Source organism: Chinchilla lanigera, unplaced genomic scaffold (assembly GCF_000276665.1).
Source record: "Chinchilla lanigera isolate Chin_1 unplaced genomic scaffold, ChiLan1.0 scaffold00080, whole genome shotgun sequence".
In the NCBI taxonomy this organism is placed as follows: Eukaryota; Metazoa; Chordata; class Mammalia; order Rodentia; family Chinchillidae; genus Chinchilla; species Chinchilla lanigera.
In genome coordinates, this window is record NW_004955481.1 from 6,801,108 (window position 1) to 6,824,398 (window position 23,291).

Sequence of the window (23,291 nt, forward strand, 5' to 3'; positions counted from 1 at the left end):
CGGCCGGGGGCGGGGCGCGGGTCACGGGAGAGCCTGGGCGGGGTCAGAAGCGCTCGGGGTACAGACTCTGGTAGCCGCTGCGGGCGCTACGCGAGGCCGAAGGACTGTTACCCTGCCCAGCCACGCCGGCTGTTTCAGCGTCAGCGCCTCGACTCCCCAACCTACCCGACAGGGTGGGAGGCCCAGCTGGCAAGACTGTTAATACTGAGGCTCCAACCACTTTTTATTTTCTCCCTTCGCCGATTTCTCTAGAATTCGGGATGGAGTTGGACTATAACATCCTCAAATGACTCCCTGGCTTGAGTTAATGATGGTCTTTAAAGTTAATCCACTGAAACCCAGGGAGACGATCAAAACAACAAACAGCTACAATGCATGGGCACAATAGGTCACAACACCCTGAGCATTCTGTGCCCTATGGGTAGAACCCGGCCAGAGCGCCCACCTTTCAACCCAGTGAGTGCCGTTCCCTGTTGCCCTGGGGCACATAAACTGGCGCCTGGTGACAGGCAGGGCGCGCAGGGGGAAAACGCACGTGTGAGGCTCCTTCACCACCGCGGACCACTCCGCTCCCACTGCCTAACCTCTTAACAAGCCAGCTCAGGGTGTGCCGATCCCGTTACCACTTAAAAGCATCAGAAAACCTGGCCGGGAGTCCCTGCTCACCAGCAAACCTTAGTTCAGTCTCTTGGAACAGTCGAGGGCCTCTTCCTTCATCTCCCTCAGGAAATGTTCTTTGTAAATGACATTTCAAAGTATTTAGGGTGGAGCTGACACATGATACTCATGTTCTGTTTTCTGTTGAGTTTTCCTACAGCGAGGGGAATGTGACTGATGAATGTGTTCTGTACTACTTTCCCCAAATCTGGCTGGCCCTGGACCAGCACTGCACAACAGAATGTTCTGCAATGGAGGAAATAAAGGTTTTTTTAATCTGTGATGTTCAGCATAGTAACCATGTGGCCACTGAGCGCCTGAAATATGGACAGTGTGTGTAAGAAACCGAATTATTTATGTCCAGTGTAAGCTGTCACATGTGGCCACCACATCTCACGCTGCAACTCGCGGTGAGCCAGCTGGATGCTTTTTCCTGACTTCAACAGTGAGGACCAGGAACAGGGAGGCGATGACCCAGGGAGACCCATTTTCACAGCCTTGCTGTGAGCGGCCTATGTCATCCCCGCTGCAGAGTTAAAGTTTCCAGGACTTGAGAGATGGGAATAAGCAGAAAGTTGTCATTTTAAAGCAAATGACAAAAAATCCGGAACTATTGTAAAGCACTATAACATGCACAGAAACTCAGTGTATACTAAAGGCAGCACCATGAGTCAGCAGAGAAAAATGACCGGTCAAGTAGTACTGGAAAAAGTAGCTGTGTAGGGGGGAAACTGAGTTTTCCTCAGCAAGAATAAAGACTTTCAAAGCATTTTTAGAACAAATCTCTCTCTGTCTCGCTCTCAGACACACACACACACACACACACACACACACACACACACCTCTGTCAGGTATGGTGGTTCTTGTCTTATAATCCCAGGGAGGCTGAGGCAAGAGGATCACAAGTTTGAGGCCAGCCTGGGCAACTCAATGAGAATGTCTCAAAATAAAAAAGACCAGGCCGGGTGTGGTGGCGCACGCCTGTAATTCCAGCACCGGGAAGGATCCCTGTGAGTTGACCAGACTGAGCTACAAAATGAGCTCAAGGCCAGCCTGAACTGCACAGCAAGACCCTGCCTCAAAGACAAAAATCAAGAACAAAACAAAATAAGAAAGACTGGGGATGTCGCTCAGGGCTCTATGGGTGCAATCCCCAATGCCACCAAACAACAGCAACAAGAAAAACTCAGCATCAAAAACCACCACAAAACAGAGTAAAGAGGGTGTGTGAATTATCTGCAACAAATGAGAGACAAAATACTAATACTCTTAATACATTCATTAAAAACATAAATTAGTAAGAAATGGTTTTAAAATAACCTAAGAATACGAGAAGCATGAAAAGCACATTATCTTCATTAATATCAAAAGCATTTATAATAAAAAATTAGGAATGACCTAATCATAGAGAACTAAATTAGTAAAGTCATGGCTTATTTTCCAATGGAATACCATGAATTGTGGGAGTAGGAGAAGGGGTTAAATCTAGGACCTGAGCACTGAACTACATCCCCACACTTTTTTCACTTTTTATTTTGAGGCAGGATCTAGCCAAATTGTCCAGTTTGGGCTTGAATTTGTGATCTTCCTGTCTCAGCCTCCTAGAGTGCTGGGATTATAGGCATGTGCTACCATGCCCAACTTCACTTAATGTTTCTAAGGTTACTTAATGACATGAGAAAATATAGTATTAAGTAAAACTTTAAAAAAACACTGCACTGAGCACTTCTCCCAGTGACATCACAATGTTAAAGAATATAATTCAAGCCAGGTATGGTGGCTCACACCTGTAATTCCAGCACTTGGGAGGCTGAGGTAAGAGGAGTCCAAGACCAGCCTAGGCTACATAGTAAATCCAAGGCCAGCATGAACTACATAGCCAGACTCTGTCTCAAAAAAAAAAAAAAAAGAAATTCAAATAATCTGAATTATACCCTTCTCTGCTCCAGGCCATCCTCCCATACCTCGGTGCTGAGGTACTTTTCTGCCATGGTAATCTACTCTACTCTCCATGCAAACACTTCTTTCTCTACTCATCAGTCCTTGAGATAGAAGACATTTTTTGCGGGGGACGGTGGTTTCTGGTACCGGGAATCAAACTCACAACCTTCTGCTTGCCAGGCAGGCACTGTGTTGCTAAGCTAAATCCCCAGCCCCAGATAAGAGACATTTTAAACTGTCTTAACTTTTCCCCCAAAACTTAGCACCTTTTCCTCTGCTACTCCAGCTATCTCTTTTAGGACTTTTTCCTGTTTTTCCAACCCCGACCTTCACAGCAAAAATCTCCTTTTTACCTACACATGATGAGCGAATATTTCTTGCTCAAATACTTCTCAAATGAATGTTCTATGAGTATATATCCAATTCCAATAAAGGAAATCAAATTACTCAGTTCAACTCTAGCTGGATTATACGAGTTTCATTTTCTTCTCACATGATCCTTTGTCCTCCATATTCAAATGCACATAGTGTAGACTTTGATGATAAGGAGAGAACAAAACTGTACCTTCTTCTCCGTTTTAATTAGCTCCTAGATCTACATTAGAGATACGCATGCTTGAACAGGGATAATAAATAAAACTTAGTTTATGACTTCCCTATGTTTTGGAAAATATTTAAGAACTATGGTAGGTCTGGCCTCAAAAAGCAGCCATTTAATAAGAAATTCTCTTTTCTGGAACTAAACATTAACACATTAATACAAAAGTTAAGTATGTCTCAAAAATCAATCAGTGCCGGGCCTGATGGCGCAGGCCTGTAAACCTGTAATCCCAGCACTCAGGAGGCTGAGGCAGGAGGATCACTGGCGTTCAAGGCCAGCCTGAGCTACAAAGTGAGCTCAAGGCCAGCCTCAACTGCATAGCAAGACTGTCTCAAAAAGATAAAAATAAAAAATATCCATCAGCCATCTTGTGTGCCAACTCTGAACAATTTACAGATTGATTCATAATACAATCCGCCCCGAGCACTTGCAGTACAATTGCATAGTTGGTTGAATCTGTCTCTTCACTGATGGCCAGCCTGATGCATAGCATGTTTAGCTACAAACGCCTCTGCTGACTCCCCCTGCAACATTTTCATGGCTCGCCAGTAGATCTGTCCACAGTTCTCAGGTCTACCAAGAGGGTGGTTCAACTCTTCTTTGATGTAATCCATCCAAAGATCTTTAAAAGGAACAACAACAAAAAATACTGTAAACATAATTAGATAACTGAGAAGGCTTTATTAGGCAAACTTATTTAATATTCATTCAGGATTTCTTTTTTTTTCCTTTTTCAAACAGATTTTATAGGTACATTTTAGATACACATAATGACCTCACTCATCATAGAGAATTTGTATCTGTACATGAAATGACTTGTTTCTTTTTTTACATTCAAGATTTCTAAGAAACTCCTTGCTGGTATTTCCCTAGCACTAGCGCCCCAGCTGAAACAATACCTCTCTTACCTTATTCACATCTAGGTATAGGAAAGGGGGCTTTTTCTTTAAGTAGGAAACCTTTGCAATAATCATGGCAGCATATGTCATTTAATGAACTAAAACTACTAATTGTTTTTAAAGAGGGAGATTTTGCTGAGTCTTTTTTCAAAGTGAAACTGACTTCAATTTGTCCATAGTTACCATGCTTAAAAAAATATGCAAGGTTAGCAAAAATGCTATTTTCGATGGAGACACTCCTAGGTAAATGGATGCACCTTGAGATCATAGTGTTAAGTGAAAAAAAATGGGCACACATGTAAATTCCACATTGTTTCTCTGGTGTAATTAATTGAAAGTGTAAATATCCAAAATGTATATTAAGTATTGTGAAATAGGAAGAAAAGTTCAAATGGAGAGGGGAACAAGGGAGGAAGGGAAAAGGAAAAGAAGGAAAGGTTAAAAAAAGCAAGATAGGATGAAAAAACGGAAACAAAGCTTCTATAAATGCGGAGGGGAGGGAGAGTCGAAGTGAGGGTAGGGGAACAGGGAGAAAAAGAATCAAGTTATATCATGTTCATGTAAAAACTCTTTTCCGTGTGTGTGTTTTTGAGACAGGGTCTTGCTATGCAGTTCAGGCTGGCCTTGAGCTCACTTTGTAGCCCAGGCTGGCCTGAAACTCGAAATGATCCTCCTGCCTCAGCCTCCTGAGAGCTGGGATTATAGGCCAGTGCTGGGATGACAGGTGTGTACCACTGTGCCCAGCTTTACAGGTACAAATTCTCTATGATGAAGCCACCATGGGAGCATGGTGGCACACACTTATACTCTCAGCACTCAGGAGACTGAGGCAGGAGGATCATTTTCAAGGCCAGCCTGAACTGCACAGTGAGACCCTACCTCAAAAAAGACAAAAAAAAACAAAAACCCTCCATGATGAACATGATCATTATGTGTATCTAAAATATACCAATAAAATCTGACTAGGAACAAAAAGCACTCCCGCTGCCAAATGCTATTTTCAATCATTTTACCAGGAAGTCTGTTGAAAACAAGTAGGAGTAAATGTATCTTTTTGTAAGTTTAATAACTATGTATGTCAGTGTCACTGAGTTCATAAATAAAGCCCCATATTTTACGTAACAAACTCATGCCCAGAGCAGGGCGTGGTGGCGTGTGCCTGTAATCCCATACTCAGGAGCCTGAGGCAGGAGGATTGTTGGGAGTTCGAGGCCAGCCTGGGATACAAAGTGAGCTCAAGGTCAGGCTGAACTGCATAGTGAGACCCTGTCTCAAAAAGACAAAAAAAAAAAAAAAAAAAAAAAAAACCATGCCCAGAAGTCTCTACAAATGACAGCAATGTGATAACCACATTAGCATCAGCTTTGTTTACAGTAACTTCTACTCTTTTGTTCCTCTGACCTATGTTTTAAAAAATAAAATGTGCTTTTTAACTGTTACATAAAAACATAAAAAACTATACGTATTAGTGGGGTAATGTGATATTTTGATATTATACACATTGTGTGATATTTTAAAAAGGTTATATATATCTATTCAAACATTCAGCCAGGCGTGGTAGTGCACGCCTGTAATCCCAGTACTTGGGAGGCTGAAGCAGGAGGCCAGCCTGAGCTATAAAGTGAGCTCAAGGCCAGCCTGATCCACACCAGACCCTGTCTCAAAAAGACAAAGGAAAGAAAAGAAAAGAAACATTCATCATTTCACTAGACTGAAAACTTTCTAACTCCTTTCTTATAGGTTTTCAAATTCTACAATACGTTACTATTCTTTATATATTCACCCTGCTGTGCAATAACAGCACACCAGAACTTCTTACTCGTATTTAACTGTAACTTAGCATGCACAGATCAACCTTTCCCCATTCCCAATTCTCCATTACTACGACCTACTGTAACTAATGACCTACATTATTATTGACTTTCCCTTACAAATACTTTTTTTTGAGATAGGGCCTCACAATGTAGTTTTGGCTGGTCTTGAACACGTATACACGTATGTAGTCAAGGCTGACCTCAAACACAGCAATCCTCCTGCCTCAGCCTCCCCAGTGCTGGGATTATAGACATGTGCTACCACACCCAGCTTACAAATACTTTTTTTTTGGTCTTTTTGAGACAGGGTCTCGCTATGTAGTTCAGGCTGGCCTTAAGCTCACTTTGTAGCCCAGGCTGGCCTCGAGCTCACAACAATCCTCCTGCCTCAGCCTCCCAGGTGCTGAGATTACAGGCTTACAGGCGTGCACCACCACACCCGGCTCTACAAATATTTTAAGAGAGCCAAACTAAACAAATTTTACTCTAACCCAGAATTTGTTATAGAAAAATCCCTGGATCCTTGGGCTTATGAACTTAAAGTTTTAAGTAAAATTATGTGTCTAAGTATTATGCACAAAGTAGAAGAGGCGGCAGGGAAAAAAAAACAAGGGCATGGTAGAAAGAATATCTAAAAGCACTATTCTATAACCGGAGTTTACTTACCAGAATCTACAGATCCAAACTCTCTCAAAGCCCTCTCATAATATTCTCTTAAGTTCAGCATCTTGCAGGATTCCTATAAAAAATAGACAGTCTTGCCTCAAACACCTAATTTAAAATGCGTAACTTCACTTCAACTATTAAGCAGCTGCTATTGCTTAGGTATTTGAAGGGGAAGGAGGATGGGGCTTAAGATGAAACAGACTGATTCTCGGCTCACCCAGAAAAAAGGTAAATGCACTATTCACCAAGTGTCAACCAAGAAAGCACTTAGTTCTGAGGATGGTGAAAAGCCTAATAAATTTTAAATGAGGAACATGAGTGGCTTCCCAGGAAATGACATTTAAAAGCCTGATGACTTATATAAACAGAGGCTGGCAATGGTGGTGCACATCCGTAACCCCAGTTACTTGAGAGACTGAGGCAGGAGGGTCACAAATTCAAGCCTAGCCTGGACCGTTTATTGAGATCCTGTCTCAAAAACAAAATAAGGGTTGCAAACGTAGCTCAGTGTAGAGCACTTACCCAGCACGCCTGAGGTCCTGGGTATAATCTCCATGACACAGAAAAATAAAAATAAAATAAAATGGATGGAAAAACTCTTACTCCTCACAGCTAAAGATTTCTTCCTTTTGAGTAATAAGCAAAAAGGAGTGCAAAGTATGAGCTCTGGCACAAATGAGTTATGTCTACCTTGAAAGTCTTTATATCAATGTTAAGTATAAGTAACCACTAGCTATATGATCTTCAGCAAGATTTTTATAATCCTGACTTTAAGTATTTCCTCACCTAGAAAATAAGGACAATAATACCTCTTAGCACTACTGCACGTATTCAAGTGCTGAATGTACCCAGCAGAATAGCTATATACCTAGCAGAAGAGCACCACTCACTTACAGATAATCAGTAAGCAGTAATTCTTTACATGTATTTTAAAAATGTATTCCCTTTTATTTCATTTTCGAAGTAGATTTAATACTTTCAGTGTAAATATTCACATAATAATTACTTCCCTAGTACCACAAAAAGAAAAAGATTTTCCTTATTCAAATCTCCCTTTGCTGAGTCTATATTATATTACAGGAAGTCAGTTTAACCTCACATGCTTAAAAATCAACATCACACTCTGCCGAGGGTTCATAATGTACATGACACTACACAAAGACCTTTCTACCCGGGATCTCATTAGGCCTCATAACTCGAATTCCCCCGAAGCAGGTATAAGGACCTTATTTATAGATGAGAATGTGAGGGTAAGAATTAAGTGATATGGTCAAGGTACATAACTTAAGCAATAACCCAATGTCTGGCTATTGAAAATTGGCTAACGCATTTCCTATACTACAAAATTATACTATGAACAATAACAGACACTTGACCAGACAACAATGATCAAAATCATGAAAAAAGGAATTCAACTTCCATAGCAATTTTTCAAAATTCAAATAATAAATGTCAAGTAAAATGCTAACATAGGGGCTGGGGATTTAGCTCAGCGGCAAAGCGCCTGCCTGGCAAGCGCAAGGTCGTGAGTTCGGTTCCTGGTACCAGAGAAAAACCAAAAAAAAAAAAAAAAAATGCCAACATAAAAGAGAAAAACAAATTGGACACTTCAAAAGCTATGAGGAAATAGGCATATTTCCAGATTATAAGTAATTCTTTTAGATGATTATCTGGCAATATATGAAACCATAAAAAATGTATACAAGTAGGGCTTGGTAGCACATGCCTATAATCCCAGCACTCAGGAGGCTGAGGCAACAGGATCACTGTGAGTTTGACGTCAACCTGGGCTACAAAGTGAGTTTAAAGTCAGCCTGAACCACACAGTGAGACCTTGTCTCAAAAAACAAAAAAGAGCCAAGTGTGGTGGCACATGCCTGTAATCTCAGCACTCAGGAGGCTGACGCAGGAGGAGCGTTGTGAGTTCGAGACCGGCCTGAGCTACAAAGTGAGCTGAAGGCCAGCCTGAACTGCATAGTGACACCCTGTCTCAAAAAGACCAAAAAAAAAAAAAAAAAAAGTATCCCCAATATGGACATTTATCTCAGAAACATAACTCAAAACAAAGAAGTTGCACAAAAATGTCTATAGCATTATTTTCAATATCAAAAAAATGAAAATAGCCAAGTATAGTGGCATATGTATATAATCCCAGCACTCAAGAGGCTGAGGCAGGAGAATCCAAGTTCAAGCCTAGCCTAGGTAACTTAGCAGGACCCTATCTCCAAATAAAAATTAAAAACAAGAAACACTGGAAATAACCTATATGTAATGGAACAGATATAAAACTAAAACTTTAACACTACAATCAATAAAAATATGATAAACATGTAAAAATATAGGAATGTGTTTACAAAATAATGTTGGTTAAAAAAAAAAGAGAGAAACCCTGTGACACCTAAGTCAGGAATACAGCAGCACAAAATCACATGTGAGCCAAGCATGGTGGTGCACACCTGTAATCCCAGCACGCTGACAGGCTGAGAGGCAAGAGGATCACAAATTCAAACCCAGACTGGGCAACCTCAGTGACTTAGCAAGGCCCCGTCTCAAAATAAAGAATAAAAATTGACTGGGTGTGTAACTCAGTGCAAAAGCCCGGGTTCAAGCCCCCCCCCCCCCGGGGGGGGGGGTAACCAACGTGTAAGGTATGATCAGCTGTGTTAATGTGATGGAATTAGATATGCAGGAATTTTTTGTGCACTATTATTTAGCTAAAACTTTCTTGGCCTTTTCTCTTACCCCTCAAGTTCCACTTAAAAACACCAAAAACAGCAACTGAAGGCCCACTGCACTGCAGCACCCAAGGCAAGAGAGCAACAGGGCGCCATGGAGGCAAAGCAGTAGCAGCAGCACCTCAAACGGCTGAGCAGGGAGGGCTTCCTGTGAGTGGCATCTGCGGCTTCTGTTCTCCAGACATGTACTTTCTCCCCTTTCTCGCTACCATTCCTAAACCAGCACTATGAAAAAGAGACCCAGGGACTCAAAATCTACAATGGCTTGTAAGGAGTTTTTGAAACTCCTCAAACACTTACCTGCTCCTTTTCAAACTGGATCATTTTCCTAAAAAACTCAACTGAAAATGGACGAATTTCCTGTAAACTAAAAAGAAGGGATGTTATCTTCCACAGTGAGAAAGCCTACTGCATCTCATAAGTATAAAACAACACCCAGGCCAATGCTTCCACAGTAGGCAGCTTAACCAGGACTCGGTAGTGCTTTGGTGCAAGGCCTAGACCCAGCGGCCGGTCACGCCTGTGACTCTATGACTGAGCCTCCACCCTAAGCGTTTCCCTCCTCACTGTTCTTACCATCTTCTTTCTCACACTTAGAGTCCTAAGTAACACCGCCTGCATCTCCAGGCCTTGCTGGAGACCAGTCGCTCCACTTTAAGAATAGAGTCTAAGGAAATAATTTCCAGTAATACTCCCACAGAAATGTTTATCACAGCAGTGTTAACTGTAGACCAGGAAATTACGTCATATTCACAGGGTGGTTCCTTAGATAAACTACTTTTAATAAATGATACTTATGAAGAATTTTTACTGAAAGAGGAAAAGGTCAATCTAATGTTCATCAGTTAAATTGGAAAACAAATTGTGATTATAATATAATCTAATTATATATGAAATACATTTTAAGATGCTAAGGGGCTGGGGATTTAGCTCAGCGGCATAGCGCCTGCCTCGCAAGGCAAGGTCATGAATTCAATTCCCGGTACCAGGGGAAAAAGAAAAAAAAAAGCTATATTATGAAGTGGTTTGATCTTAATAAGAGTACAATGAATTATTTATCTTTCCCCCCAACGGTTAAAGCCTTTTACTGTTCAAAGACAGAAAGAGGGAAAGGAAGAGGGGGAAGGGAAGGGAAGTGAAAAGAGGATAGGGGAAGGGGAGGGGGAGAAAATGTCACTTTTTGAAAAAGTATCTCGGGTTACTACCTTTCAGATACAAGCTGCGATACACATACTCGGGGTATGAGGGACTGAGTATGGCCCAGAAAGACTAGAAACAGCTATAAAAACTTGTCAGTACCTCTTAAACACAGCTCTGGCCTTTCTGTAGCCACCACTTCGATAGGCCCAGTCCAGGTATTTATCTTTCAGAGTTACTGAGTTGGCACCTGTGACAGCTAAAATGGCTTTCTACAATTAAAAAAAAAAAAAAGCCACGTAAGAAAAAGCATACAGTAGGCTCTTTCCACAGCCTACTGTGACACACATCCCATATTCGCCACCACTGCATATGATCATCAATAACTTCTCAGTTAATTATAAGCAATTAACCATCAGACCCACAGCTACCCAGAACAAATTCTCCCAGAATCACCCCAAGCTACTCAAGACAGCTTTAGGATCACCTGCTACTGAAGTAACTTGAAACTTGCCAACCAGAGAGCCTGTACCCATTCCTCAGAGAGGACTTAAAACATGGAGCCTGTACCTTAAAGATCGCTTCCGTGTCTTCTTGACTTTTAGCACCTTCACTCCACTCTGCCCAAGAAATCCACAAGGGCAGACAAACCTGCTCGTGATAAGAAATGTTACAAGACGACTGTTAGGCATTAACCTCTGAAAAACTAATCACCACAAAGACAGGTTCCTCCTAAATTAATCAATATGTAAATACAGACTCATCTATCCTAATTAGGAGAGAATTCTCACTGCCCAGCAGGAATGACAGATAGTCCTCTAGCCAAGTAATCCAGAGCAACTGTCCTGATTTTTTTTTTTTTTTTTTTTTTTTGTCTTTTTATGACAGGGTCTCACTATCCAATTCAGGCTGGCCTCGAGCTCACTTCATAGCCCCGGCTGGTCTCAAACTTGCAACGATCCTCCTGCCTCAGCCTCTTGAGTGCTGGGATTACAGGTGTGTGCCACCACGCCTGGCTATGTCCTGATCACACAGTTCCCTTCTGCTGGGGCATACTCTTTCCACACCCTACTGTGACACACATTCCATATTCACCACCACTGGGTATCATCATCAATAACTTCTCAGTTAATTATAAGCAATTAATAATCAGACCCACAGTTACCCAGATCCTGTCTCTACTGTCTAGAACACTCAGTACAAGAACTAACTAATCTAGCCAGACATGGTGGCACACACCTGTAATCCCAGCACTCAGAAGGCTGAGGCAGGAGGATCCTTGTGAGTTTGAGACCAGCCCAGGCTACAGTTCAAGGCCAGCGTGAACTGCACAGCAAGACCCTGTCTCAAAAATACAAAAAAAAAAAAAAAAAGAACTAACTAATCTAGACCAAATAATCTGATAATTAGTTATGTCCCAGAGGCAAATTCAAATGAGCAAAAAAAGTTTTTCCCCATATTACCTTCTCCAATACTTTTTTTCCCCACTAATATAAAAAATTTACAACAAAGCCTGAAGATTTAAAATTTAAGATTTTTTTGGGAGGGTGGTATGCTAGGAATCAAACTCAGGGCATTGTGCTTGCCAGGCAAGCAGTGTGCCAGCACTGAGCAACAACCCCCAGCCCAAACTTTTAAGATTTTAAACTTTGAGTGGTGGCCATGCCTATAATTCCAGCTATGTAGGAAGCTGAGGTAAGAAGATCACAAGTTTAAGGCCAGCCTGGGTAATTTAGTGAGAACCTATCTTCAAGTAAAAAAGAATGGTGATGTCACCAAAGGTAGAACACATGTCTGGCACGTGTTCAACCCCTAGCACCACTTTAAAAAAAAAAAAAAACTTTGACTTAGAAATACATTACTGATTAAAAATTGGATTTATATTCAGCTTTCCGTGCCAAATAAGAAATACTATTTCTCATCTGTAAAGACATCTAAACAGAATAGGAAGTTTTACACAATTTACTCCATTTTCAAATAAGAATCAGAAATAGGTGAGTAAATGGAAGAAAATTCTTCTGCCCTTGGCTTTTGAACCATCACCACTTAATAATAAATGCCACTGTAGTAGTCAAACAAATACATGACAAGTGAGATTTGGCTAAAGTCTTAGAAGAAGTCCCACACAGAATGAAGTACATACACCAACTCACAGACCTGGGGCTTCAGGTGCACAAAGGCTTCTTCAAAGCTCTTGTCTACGTCTGGGCTCTTTGACTCAATCAGCACCTGCAGCTTCTTCTGCCACATCGTCACAGAGTCCTTGAATAACTCAGTCCCAGTTTCTGCCACCTCCAGAGCTTCCGCAAAGAGGTCATGTCGCAGCAACAACTCAATCTAAGAAAAGGATCGCTGCAAAATTAACTTCCGAAATCAAAGTTACTTATTTAAATAAAGACAAACTACTACCTCACTTGAAGTAGTAATTTCCACAGCCTTTCTATTATACCTTTTACCATGATGCTAAGCAGGCACAAAGGAACAACCTGAAATTCCTTCTCCTTTCCCTGCTCCTATCCATATGGACTGTCAAAAACAAAAACTAGGCCTAAATAATTTAGACTAGAATCCAAATTCACCTGAGCATAAAAATCAACATTAAACCACAATCTGCAGCCGGATGTGCTGGCACACACATATACTATAATCCTAGGTACTTGGGAGGCTAAGATATGAGGATCACAAATTTGAGCCCAGCTTTGGCAACTTTGAGACTTAGCAAAGCACCACCTCAAAATTAAAAATAAGAAGGTCTGGGGATGCAACTCAGTATGAAGGTCCTGGGTTTAATACCCAGTATTGAGGAGAAAAAGAAATAGCTTTTGTGGAACAGTAAGGGAAAATATTATGTACATTCATTCAAATAAGGCTGAAAACATTACAAACTGATATAAATTTTCTGTTAAGTAATTTGACATATGTAACTAGAATTATGAAAGTGTTCATCTCTTAGATTTTGGAATTTAACATCTATGGCCCAACAAATAAATGAAGAAAAGCTTTCTTTTTTTTTTTTTTTTTCTTTTTGGAGATAGGCTCTTTCTATGTAATTCAGGCTGGCCTTGAACTCACCATGTAGCCATGTGGGCCTCAAACTCCTGGTGATCCATCCTCCTGCCTCAGCCTCCTAAGTGCTGGGATCACAGGCATGCATCACCACACCCAGCTAAATGAAAAAAATCTTATCTGTTCAAAACACTTGTTCCTGGGCCAGGGATACAGCTCAGCTGCACAGTGCCTGCCTGGCAAGTGCAAGCTCCTGAGTTTGAGTCCGGGTAACAAAAAATAAAAATAGGGGCTGGGGATTTAGTTCAGTGGCACAATGCCTGCCTGGCAAGCGCAAGGTTGTGAGTTCAATTCCCGGTACCAGAGAAAAACCAAACCCAAAAGAAATAAAAAAATAAAAATAAAAATTTTTTAAAAACCACTTATTCCTATATTGTTTTATACTGAAAAAAAAAAAAACCTAAAACCAATATAACTTTACAAACCTGAAAAAATAAATGGCAATATGTAATCAGTTCATTTAGCAAGCATGTCTACTATACACTATGATATGCAAGATGCACATGCCTATAATCCCAGCACTTGGGAGGCTGAAGCAGGAGGATTCCTGCAAGTGTGAGTCTAGTCAGGGTTACACAGTGAGTTCAAAATTAGCCTGAATTCTTGGACATAGTGGCATACTCCTGTAATCCCAGCAGTCCCAGGATGTAATCCCAGGATGAGGCAGGAGGATCACTGTGAGTTCAGGACCAGCTTGGGCTATGTAGTGAGTTCAAAGCTAGCCTGAACTATGTAGTGATATCCTGTCCCAAAAGAACAACAAAAACAGACCAGCCTGAACTACACAGTGAACCCATGTCTTTTTAAAAAAAAAACTCAGGGCTGGTGATTTAGCTCAGCGGCAAAGCACCTGCCTGGCAAGCGCAAGGTCGTGAGTTCGGTTCCCGGTACCGGAGAAAAACCAAAACCAAAAAAAAAAAAAATCTAAAAAAAAAAAAAAAAACTAAATTATGAGAATATCAGGCAGATTCCCTATCACCCACAGTCTAACAGAAGAGACAATGTGAAAGAAAAAGCATCACACACTACGGGAATACAAATCAAAAGCACACCAGGATCTGTGGCAACGAGGAGAAAGGAAAGCATTTAAATGCCCTAGAAAGGAAGCATTTAAACCAAGACTGAAGGGGAAATAGGCACTGTCAAGTGAACACAGACAGCCTAGGAAAAGAGGCTACGCCAACCAACGTGTGCAAGGGACCAAAGATGAGCGACAGCTTGCGCAGAAACGGAAATCCAAGTACAGCACGACCAGACAACGCAATCCAGAGGACTGGAGCACGAATCTGGAAATACAGCTAGGGGCCAAGTCAGGGTTGTTTGAGGTTTTGTGTTTTGTTTTGTTTTGTAGTACTAAGGATTGAACCCACAGCCTTTAAACTGAGCTACATACCTACCTTTTTTTTTTTTCCAAAATGGGGTTCTCAAAAAGTTACTCAGGTTGGGCTCAAACTTGTGACAGTCCTGCCTCAGTGACCCAAGTAACTAGATCACTGGCATGCACCACCATAGTTGCTTGGCCCAGGGTCCAAGTTAAGGGATTCAAGTAGCTCTAACCAAAGAAGAATGGGAAACTACAGAATAATCTGACAGTAGTAATAACCCAATTTTAAAAGATCACCCTGTGGGGCTGGGGATTTAGCTCAGCGGCAAAAGCGCCTGCCTGGCAAGCGCAAGGTCATGAGTTCGGTTCCCGGTACCGGAGAAAAACCAAAAAAAAAAAAAAAAAAAAAAAAGATCACCCTGTGGAAAATAACCTGGAGAATGCGTGAGTGCAGAACCAGCTAGGTGTACAATGGCAGTATGTGGAGGGACTTGTTAAAATCAAGGTCTCCAAGTGATGACTACAGTGAGTGGGCTTAGGAAAGGCAAGGGAAGAGATTTGAGTGTATGAGAACAACAGAAGCAGTCACAACCGTGAGTGGCAGAAGAAAGAAGATACCAGAAGGGTACCAGGACTACCGAGACAGCACTCAGAGGACACTGCCATTTACAGGACCACTGACTGGCCAGCATTCAAAGCCCAAGAAGGGGCAGTGGCAAGCCTAGGATCTTTCTCAGACTGCTGCCATAACGTGGGAGAAGGGTATCTCAGTAAAACAGCAAGATAGGCTACACTATGTAATGCACAATATATAAAAAGGTATAGAAAATGTTCATGTAAAAATAGAATAAAGCCAGGTGTGGTGGCTCACGCCTGTAATCCCAGCCCTCGGGAGGCTGAGGCAGAAGGATTGTTGTGAGTTCAAGGCCAGTCTGGGCTACAAAGTGAGCTCAAGGCCAGCCTGAACTGCATAGCAAGACCCTGTCTCAAAAAGAAAAAAAAAAAAAAAAAAAGAATAAAGACATTAATTCCAATTTTAAAAATTTATTAAATTCATTTTAATATTCATTGAAAGAGTCAAAATTATAGAAAGAGTCAAAATAAGTCACACAAAAGACACTCAATAAATGTAAAAACTTTTGTTTGCGGGCTGGGGCGTCACTCAGTGGCAGAGTGCTTGTCCACCACATAGGAGGCCTCCAAAACAGACTCCTGATTTCTTCCCCCTCAATAAACGTATTTAAATACATTAACACACCCACCAACCCATGTAATGTGCTCAACCACTTTGTAAGGATGCAAAACCAAGGAACACTATTAGTATTTTAAAAACAAGTACACATGCCTGTATTTGTTTATCTGAGTAACCAATTTGAAGACATCAATATGTAATGCAACAGCCACTGCTAATTTCCTATTACCTTGTCTGAAATTCTGTATTGCTTGTACTGCTTTTGTGTTATTTTGTAAATGTACGTGTGCTTGTTAATATGTTGTCATTCTTTTATCTTTAATAAGAAAAAAAAAGAAAACAAGTAAACAAGAAAAGTTAAGTGCTGAATGTGGTAGCACTCGGCTATAATCCCTCCACGCAGGAAGCTGAAGCAGGACAAGTGAAAGTTCAAGGCCAGCCTGAACTACAAAGCAAACCCCACCTTTGAGACTCCTGTCTCAAAACGAAAAGTGGGTGGTTAAGTTAAGGGTGTAGCTCAGCACTAGAGTACCTGTCAAGCATGTACAAAGCCCTGGATTTAGTCCCCAGCACTGTAAATAAATAAAAGGTGGATGAGCAAACAAACAAAATAAACCCGAACTCAAGACCTATAGTACTTTCCACTACGTAGTATCCTTTTCTGTACAGATTTCACTTTTGGAACTGGGCGTGGTGGTACATGCCTGAATTTCCAGTACTTAGGAGGTGAGGCAGGGGGGGTTGCTTCGACTTCAAGCCCAGCCTGAACTATGTAGCAAGACCCTGTCTCCAAAAAAACCAGATTCTTCTTTTAGCCTACATCAAATACTGACAACCAAATGTAAACATCTCTACATACCAAATTTTTGAATGGGGTTATCTGTGCAACTAGCACAGAACAACAGGAATTAGTGCACGTCTCTGCAGCAAATATGCTCTCTTACCCACTGCGTGTAGTGGAATTCCGACAGCAGTCTGAGCTCGTGTGCCTTCCTGAATGTAATCATGGTTCTTTCCAGCCTCTGAAATAAGGAAAGATTCCCCCACTTCGTTACGAAGACCCCTGCAAGGGGCTCTGTTCACGGATACCAACGAAGGCAGTTCTGTGCACCTCAGAGAATTCAGGGAAGGGACTGCGTGGCTCCTGCGGCGTCGCTCATGACTAGGTGGGGTAAGCCGCTAACCCAGGCACAGCCCAGTAGGAAGGAGCCTCTCCTGCCCTGGCGGCCAGTACCAGGACAAGCCAGACTTAGGTCTTCACAGCGACAGGCCAGCCCAAAGGAAAAAGACAGTGACTAGAAATTAAATTCCAGAAGCTGGCTCACAGCCCACAAGAGCTATGGTGTGTTGTTCTTTCAGCAGAAAGAGCCTTTTTAGACAGCGCCTGTAACCATGTAACACAAGTCCTTACCTTCCTTCTGAGGAACTCACTACTTGTCTTCTTAGAAAATCGTTCCAAGCAAAAGTTGATGTAACACTTCCACATGGCCTCTGGAAGAGTCAGATTATATTCGTCAGGTCATCAATTCTCTTAGGTGGACAATCACCATATACCTTCTCTTCAAAGGGAAAACTCCTGAGTTTAAACTCCCTGATGGAAAAAAGTGCTATTCCAATTACACCCAACCTAACATCTCCAGGTTTTGTACTCCCTCTCCCTTTAGTCTTCAGTATTAGCAAACAAAAATTAAATCTCTAACAAAAGTTAACTAAGGAATGGTAACTACAGAATCTTCTGTACAGTGTGGTAGAAATTACACCTGTAATTTCTGCAACTTGGGAGACTGAAGCAGGAAGATCTCAAGTTCAAGGTTAGCCTACGCAGCGGGGAGCGCCAGCCTTCAGGCCGGCCCCCCCGGCCTCGCAGGTGCCCGGGAGGACGGCCCCCAGCGTCAAGTTTAAGGCTAGCCTAGGCAACTTAGCGAGACCATGCCTCAAAATAAAACAAAGAGCGCTGAGGATCTAGTTCAGCAGTAGAGTATTTGCTGAGCATGCACATTCTCTCCTCTGTACTTTAAAAAACAAAAACTCACTGAATTATTTCCTAAGTATCATTTCCTCCAAATAAATGAACATAAACACCACTATTATTGAAGAAGTCCATAAAAGTCCCACCACAGAAAAACCAGCTGTAGAGATTTCTGGTCCTGAGAACAGGAACACCAGTTTCACACTCACGGAACATTCCCACACGGGGGCTCCCGATCACCTGTCGGCAGAGTCTTTACCGCCTCTTCATACACCGCACAGCACCTCTCCTCCCGTCGGCACGCCTCCGCGGCTTTGGCTTGTTTGGTTGAAGGCTGCTCCTCTGGCTGGGATTCAATCTCTAACTCTCGCCGTGCCACGTAATCCCAAGTGAGGGGGTCATCTGTGTGCAGGGCCTGAAGGCTGCAAAACCCAAATTACTGGCATCCGCCCTACAGGGAGAGACTAATGCAGAATATCTAACCCAGAAGCAGTTCCTCATGCCCTAAAAACGTACACAGGACACCTTTACAGTTACGGGAACGTGACAGCCACCTCCTGACAGGCTCTCCAGAATACTGTCAGTCACTGCACAAGCCAGTCAGTGAAACAGTATCACGTATTTACTGACTTTCAGGCACCATTCACACATGCTAACTTATACATTAACTCTCAAATCAGCAGTTACCTGTGAACGCCCCAGGCTCCCTGAGCCCTGGACAGCCTTATCATACTGGCGCTCCAGGGCTGGGGATATAGCTCAGCAGTATATTGGGGATCCAGATTTCCTATAATAATGGAGGCAGAGAAAAGCACAACCTAATCCTTTACCAAACTCCTGGAGATACCCAAGAGACAAACTGATCCACACTCCATCTTACCTCCTGAGAAAGGAAGAGGTGCCCCCTTGAATGCAAGCACACTCAGATAGACAAAAATAAGTGATAGCCTGGCATGGTGGCACATGCCTATAATCCCAGCACCTGGGAGGCTGAGGCAGGAGGATCGTTGCGAGTTCGAGGCCAGCCTGGACTACAAAGTGAGCTCAAGGCCAGCCTGAACTGCATAGCGAGACCTTGTCTCAAAATACAAAAAAAAAAACCCAAAAACAAATCATAGACGGGCCAGGGATATAGCTCAGTAGTACAAGTGCCTGCCTGGCAAGCACAAGGTCCTGAGTCCGATTTTTGGTACCAAAAAAATACTAATAATAATAATTCATAGACACAATTAGATGCTGAAGAAAAAAATTACTTTCAGCACTCAAATCTATCTAAAGCTATGAATAACAACTCTCATTTTATGGGCAAAAGACATGCCAAGAAAGCAGGATACAGATTTTTCTCTAAGATTTAGGATATATGTTATTGAATAAAGACAAACCATTTCCCAGAAGAAGCCCATAAATAAGCCAAAGGACTTCAGGAACATACTGTCTTTTTTTTTGTCTTTTTGAGACAGGGTGTTGCTATGCAGTTCAGGCTGGCTTTGAGCTCACTTTGTAGCCCAGGCTGGTCTTGAACGTGCAAGGATCCTCCTGCCTCAGCCTTCCGAGTGCTGGGATTACAGGCATACGCTACCAGGCCCGGCTAGGAACATACGCTTTTTAATGCAACAGGATATAACTTTCCTAAAACTTTTCTTCCGGGGCTTTAGTATGGTATCTTCTTTCCCTCCTTCTCAATACCCAACCTCAAATCCTTACCACAAAGATCAGAAATGGACAAAGCCACCTTTATGCTGTGTTACTTACTCATCGTAAATTTCTTTTTGTAGATCTTTGGCAAAGTCAAAAAGCTGCGCAACTGAAAGTAGTGACACATGAAATTCTGCACCTAAAAGTTAAAAAGCAGGAGAAAGATGATTTAGTCAGTAAGACTAAACAACCACTTTACTCCATAAGTATCATTTTTTTGATGTATTGGGGTTAGGTTTTTTTTCTTTTGTGCTGAGGACAGAATCCAAGTCCTAACATGCAAAAAGCACACAACCCTGAGCTGGAGTTGACTGTGCACTTTTTTAATTGTTGAGAAATAAAGACAAAATGAGGGGATAAGTCATCCAACAGGCCCACTACACAACACAATTATTAACACAGTATTTTGGAGTATTCATAAATACTCTGCTTTTGGGCCAGGGATATAGCTCAGTGGCACAAGTGCCTGCTTGGCAAGCACCAGGTCCTCAGTCCAATTCCCGGTACCAAAAAAAAAAAAAAAAAAAACACCTCTGATTTCTAAAGTGCTTAAAGGTGTTCAAGACCAGCCTGGGCTACAAAGTGAGTTCAAGGCCAGCCTGAACTGCATAGCGAGACCCTGTCTCAAAAAGACAAAAAATAAATAAATAAATTTTAAAAGTGCTTAAAGGCATGTAGTCATTTATTCCAGCTCCCCAATGAGTTAATACTCAAAAACTTCATTGAAACACCTAGAGAAATAAGACTTTTCTAGAAGATATAGTATGTATTTCCTACAATCAGTGTTCATCTTTTTGTTTTGTTTTGTTATGTTTTGTAGGCCCTGAGCACCAGCCCCAAGATCTTCACATCAAGTTATATTCCCATACCTTTTTAAATTTATTTTAAGATAGAGTGTCTCTAAGACACTAAATTACCCAGCTTGCACTTGTACCTGTGACCTCCTGCCTCACCTTTCAGGAGAATCAGGATTATAGGTATGTGTCATCATGCTTAACCTGTAATCAGTTTTATACACATTCTAGTGCAAAATCTCAAAATTAGCTAACAGTCCTCATTATAAATAGAATGTTTTACTTTCCTACCACAAATGAATATTCAAAAAATACATACCTTTAATCTTGCTTATAGAATTTTTGTAGATGATCCGTGCCAACTCGCCCTTAAGGATTTCTTCAGGATGATCAAAATCCCCCTACAAAGGTTACATTAAATACAACTCAACAGACAATGCCACTGAACAGAAAAAGCACTAGTATGAAAATTAACAGTCCTAACTACCCGTGTCATATGACCTCCAACAAATCACGCCTCCCGCTGGGCCACTTCCCCCATTTGTAAAATGTACAGCTTGGGCAAGACAACTGATCTGCCAAATGCATTCTCTCAGGCTCCTGGTGTGGTGATAAGATCACCCAAGTTAAGGCCTCACTTTCCATTTATACCAGAATGGGTCAAGTTTTATATGTCTTGATTATCTTCTATAATTTTATTTGTTTTCTTTTTTTTTTTTTGGTACCAGGAATCAAACTCAGGACCTTGCGCTTGCCAGGCAGGCAATTGTGCCGCTGAGCTACATCCCGGGCCCTAAAATTTTATTTGGATTTAAAAAAAGATTGTATTTTAAAAAGACAGCTACAAAACATAGATTTCACAGTCTAACTCAGGTTCCTTGAACCCCTAAATATACCACTTTAGGATCATACAGTATTAATATCAGTTGACCATCAGTAATAATTTTGAAGACATTAATTAGTCCAAACATCTGTATTTAAAGCACAAAACTTCATTTTGTATTTACTAAGCCAATCTACAACTCTAGACCCTTCTTTACGTTTCCAGATGTGACAACACTAGAGTAGAAAGAAAAATATACCCCAAAAACTCTGAGTCCTGCAGGCTCAGATTATATGTTGCCTGTGAGTGACATCACATTAGATCTTACCATATCCATGTCAGCTTTTTCAAATTCTTCCTTCTCCTTCCTGAGTTTCTCAGCATGCATCAGCTCCATCCTAAAGTACTACAAAAGGGAAACAATGACCTGAAAATCTTCAGAAACACTTAAAATTAATACTTAAGAAGCCAGTTGTTCTTTTTTTTTTGGTTTTTTTCCAGTACTGGGAATCAAACCCACGACCTTGCACTTGCCAGGCAGGCACTGTGCCACTGAGCTAAATCCCCAGCCCCCAAGAAGCCATTTTTTTAAACCCATAAATAATGGATCTGAGAAAGCCTGAGAGACTTTTATAGTTTACTCTGTTAAGAAACTAGTGGACAGGGGCTGGGGGTTTATCTCAGCGGCAAAAGCGCCTGCCTGGCAAGCGCAAGGTCGTGAGTTCAGTTCCCAGTACCGGAGGAAAAAAAAAAAAAAAAAAAAACAAAGAAACTAGTGGACATCGCAGGACATGTTGGCACACACCTGTAACCCCAGCACTCAGGAGGCTGAGGCAGGAGGATCACTGAAAGTTCAAAACCAGCCGGGGCTACAAAGTGAGCTCAAGGCCAGCCTGAACTGCATAGTGAGACCCTGTCTCAAAAAGAAAAAAAAAAAAAAGAAACTAGTGGACACTGACAAAGTGTGATGAAAATGGTATTATTTTATGTTCTCCTTATAAGCAACCTAGAAATATAAATCAAAAATCTTAAGAATGTTTTTACAGCTGCTGACTTTCAAATTAACTCTCACATCAGCAGTTATCTGTGAATAAACCAGGCTCTATGAGCCCTGGACAGCCTTATTATATTGGGGCTCCTAACTTCTTATAATAATGGAGGCAGAGAAAAAGCACAACCTAACCTGTTACCAAAACCCTGCAGATATCCAAGAGATAAACTGATCTACACTCCATCTTATCTCCTGTGAAAGCAAGGAGTGCCCCTTCAATGCAAGTAGCTCCAGGGAGGCAAAAATAACTTGTGAACAATACAATCAGATACTGAAAAAAAAAGTTACTTTCAGCACTCAAATTCGAAGAGTCATGAATAACAACACTCATTTTATAGATAAAAGATATGCCAAGAAAATCAGGTACACGTACACCGTGGCATATGCCTATAGCCCCACCCATTCGAGAGGCTGAGGTAGGATGCTGGAAATGGAGCTCACTGGTAGAGAGCCATAATATTCAATCCTCAGTACCACCAAAAACACACCAAAAAAACCTTTTCTTCCATAGTTTACCACTTCACAACTAAACAAACGATAGAATCTAGTGCTTAGTTGGCTGAGAGAAGCAACAAACACGCTATCATCTAGAAGTAGGTACGGTTGTCATCTAACAATGAAGATTTCTGCAAATAACTGTATTTGTGATGCCATCAATATATGCTGAAGTATCAACCAAGGCTAAAAAGAGAATTTGGACTCCCATTTTCATCTAGCCAAGAGTAAGTAACAGGCCAGAGATACAGTTCAGCAGCACACGGCCTGCCTGGCAAGCTCAAGGCCCTGAGTTCAATTCCTGAAACCTAAATAAATAAATAACAAAAGCAAATGGTATCAAAAGAGATTTACTCTGGGGCTGGGGATTTAGCTCAGCGGCAAAAGCGCCTGCCTGGCAAGCGCAAGGTCGTGAGTTCGGTTCCCGGTACC

General features: G+C 41.6%; 1 protein-coding gene across 2 annotated transcripts in view; it reads right to left on the reverse strand.

The window, feature by feature from the left end:
• Positions 1–3,158: 3,158 nt before the first annotated feature.
• The window catches only part of Utp6 (UTP6, small subunit (SSU) processome component, homolog (yeast)), a 31,464-nt gene continuing 11,331 nt past the window's right edge, over positions 3,159–23,291 (reverse strand). The window contains exons 8-19 of one of the 2 annotated variants that reach the window (XM_013503521.1): positions 21,642–21,719; positions 20,810–20,891; positions 19,754–19,835; positions 18,242–18,423; positions 17,444–17,523; positions 16,977–17,078; positions 12,608–12,787; positions 11,021–11,101; positions 10,613–10,722; positions 9,614–9,680; positions 6,579–6,651; positions 3,159–3,821 (exon numbers count right to left, since the gene is read on the reverse strand). In XM_013503521.1, coding sequence (XP_013358975.1) covers positions 3,664–3,821; positions 6,579–6,651; positions 9,614–9,680; positions 10,613–10,722; positions 11,021–11,101; positions 12,608–12,787; positions 16,977–17,078; positions 17,444–17,523; positions 18,242–18,423; positions 19,754–19,835; positions 20,810–20,891; positions 21,642–21,719 — 1,275 coding nt within the window. In that variant the 3' untranslated portion in view covers positions 3,159–3,663. The remainder of the gene's footprint in view (positions 3,822–6,578; positions 6,652–9,613; positions 9,681–10,612; positions 10,723–11,020; positions 11,102–12,607; positions 12,788–16,976; positions 17,079–17,443; positions 17,524–18,241; positions 18,424–19,753; positions 19,836–20,809; positions 20,892–21,641; positions 21,720–23,291) is intronic. The other variant, XM_005402806.2, reaches the window with a different exon arrangement.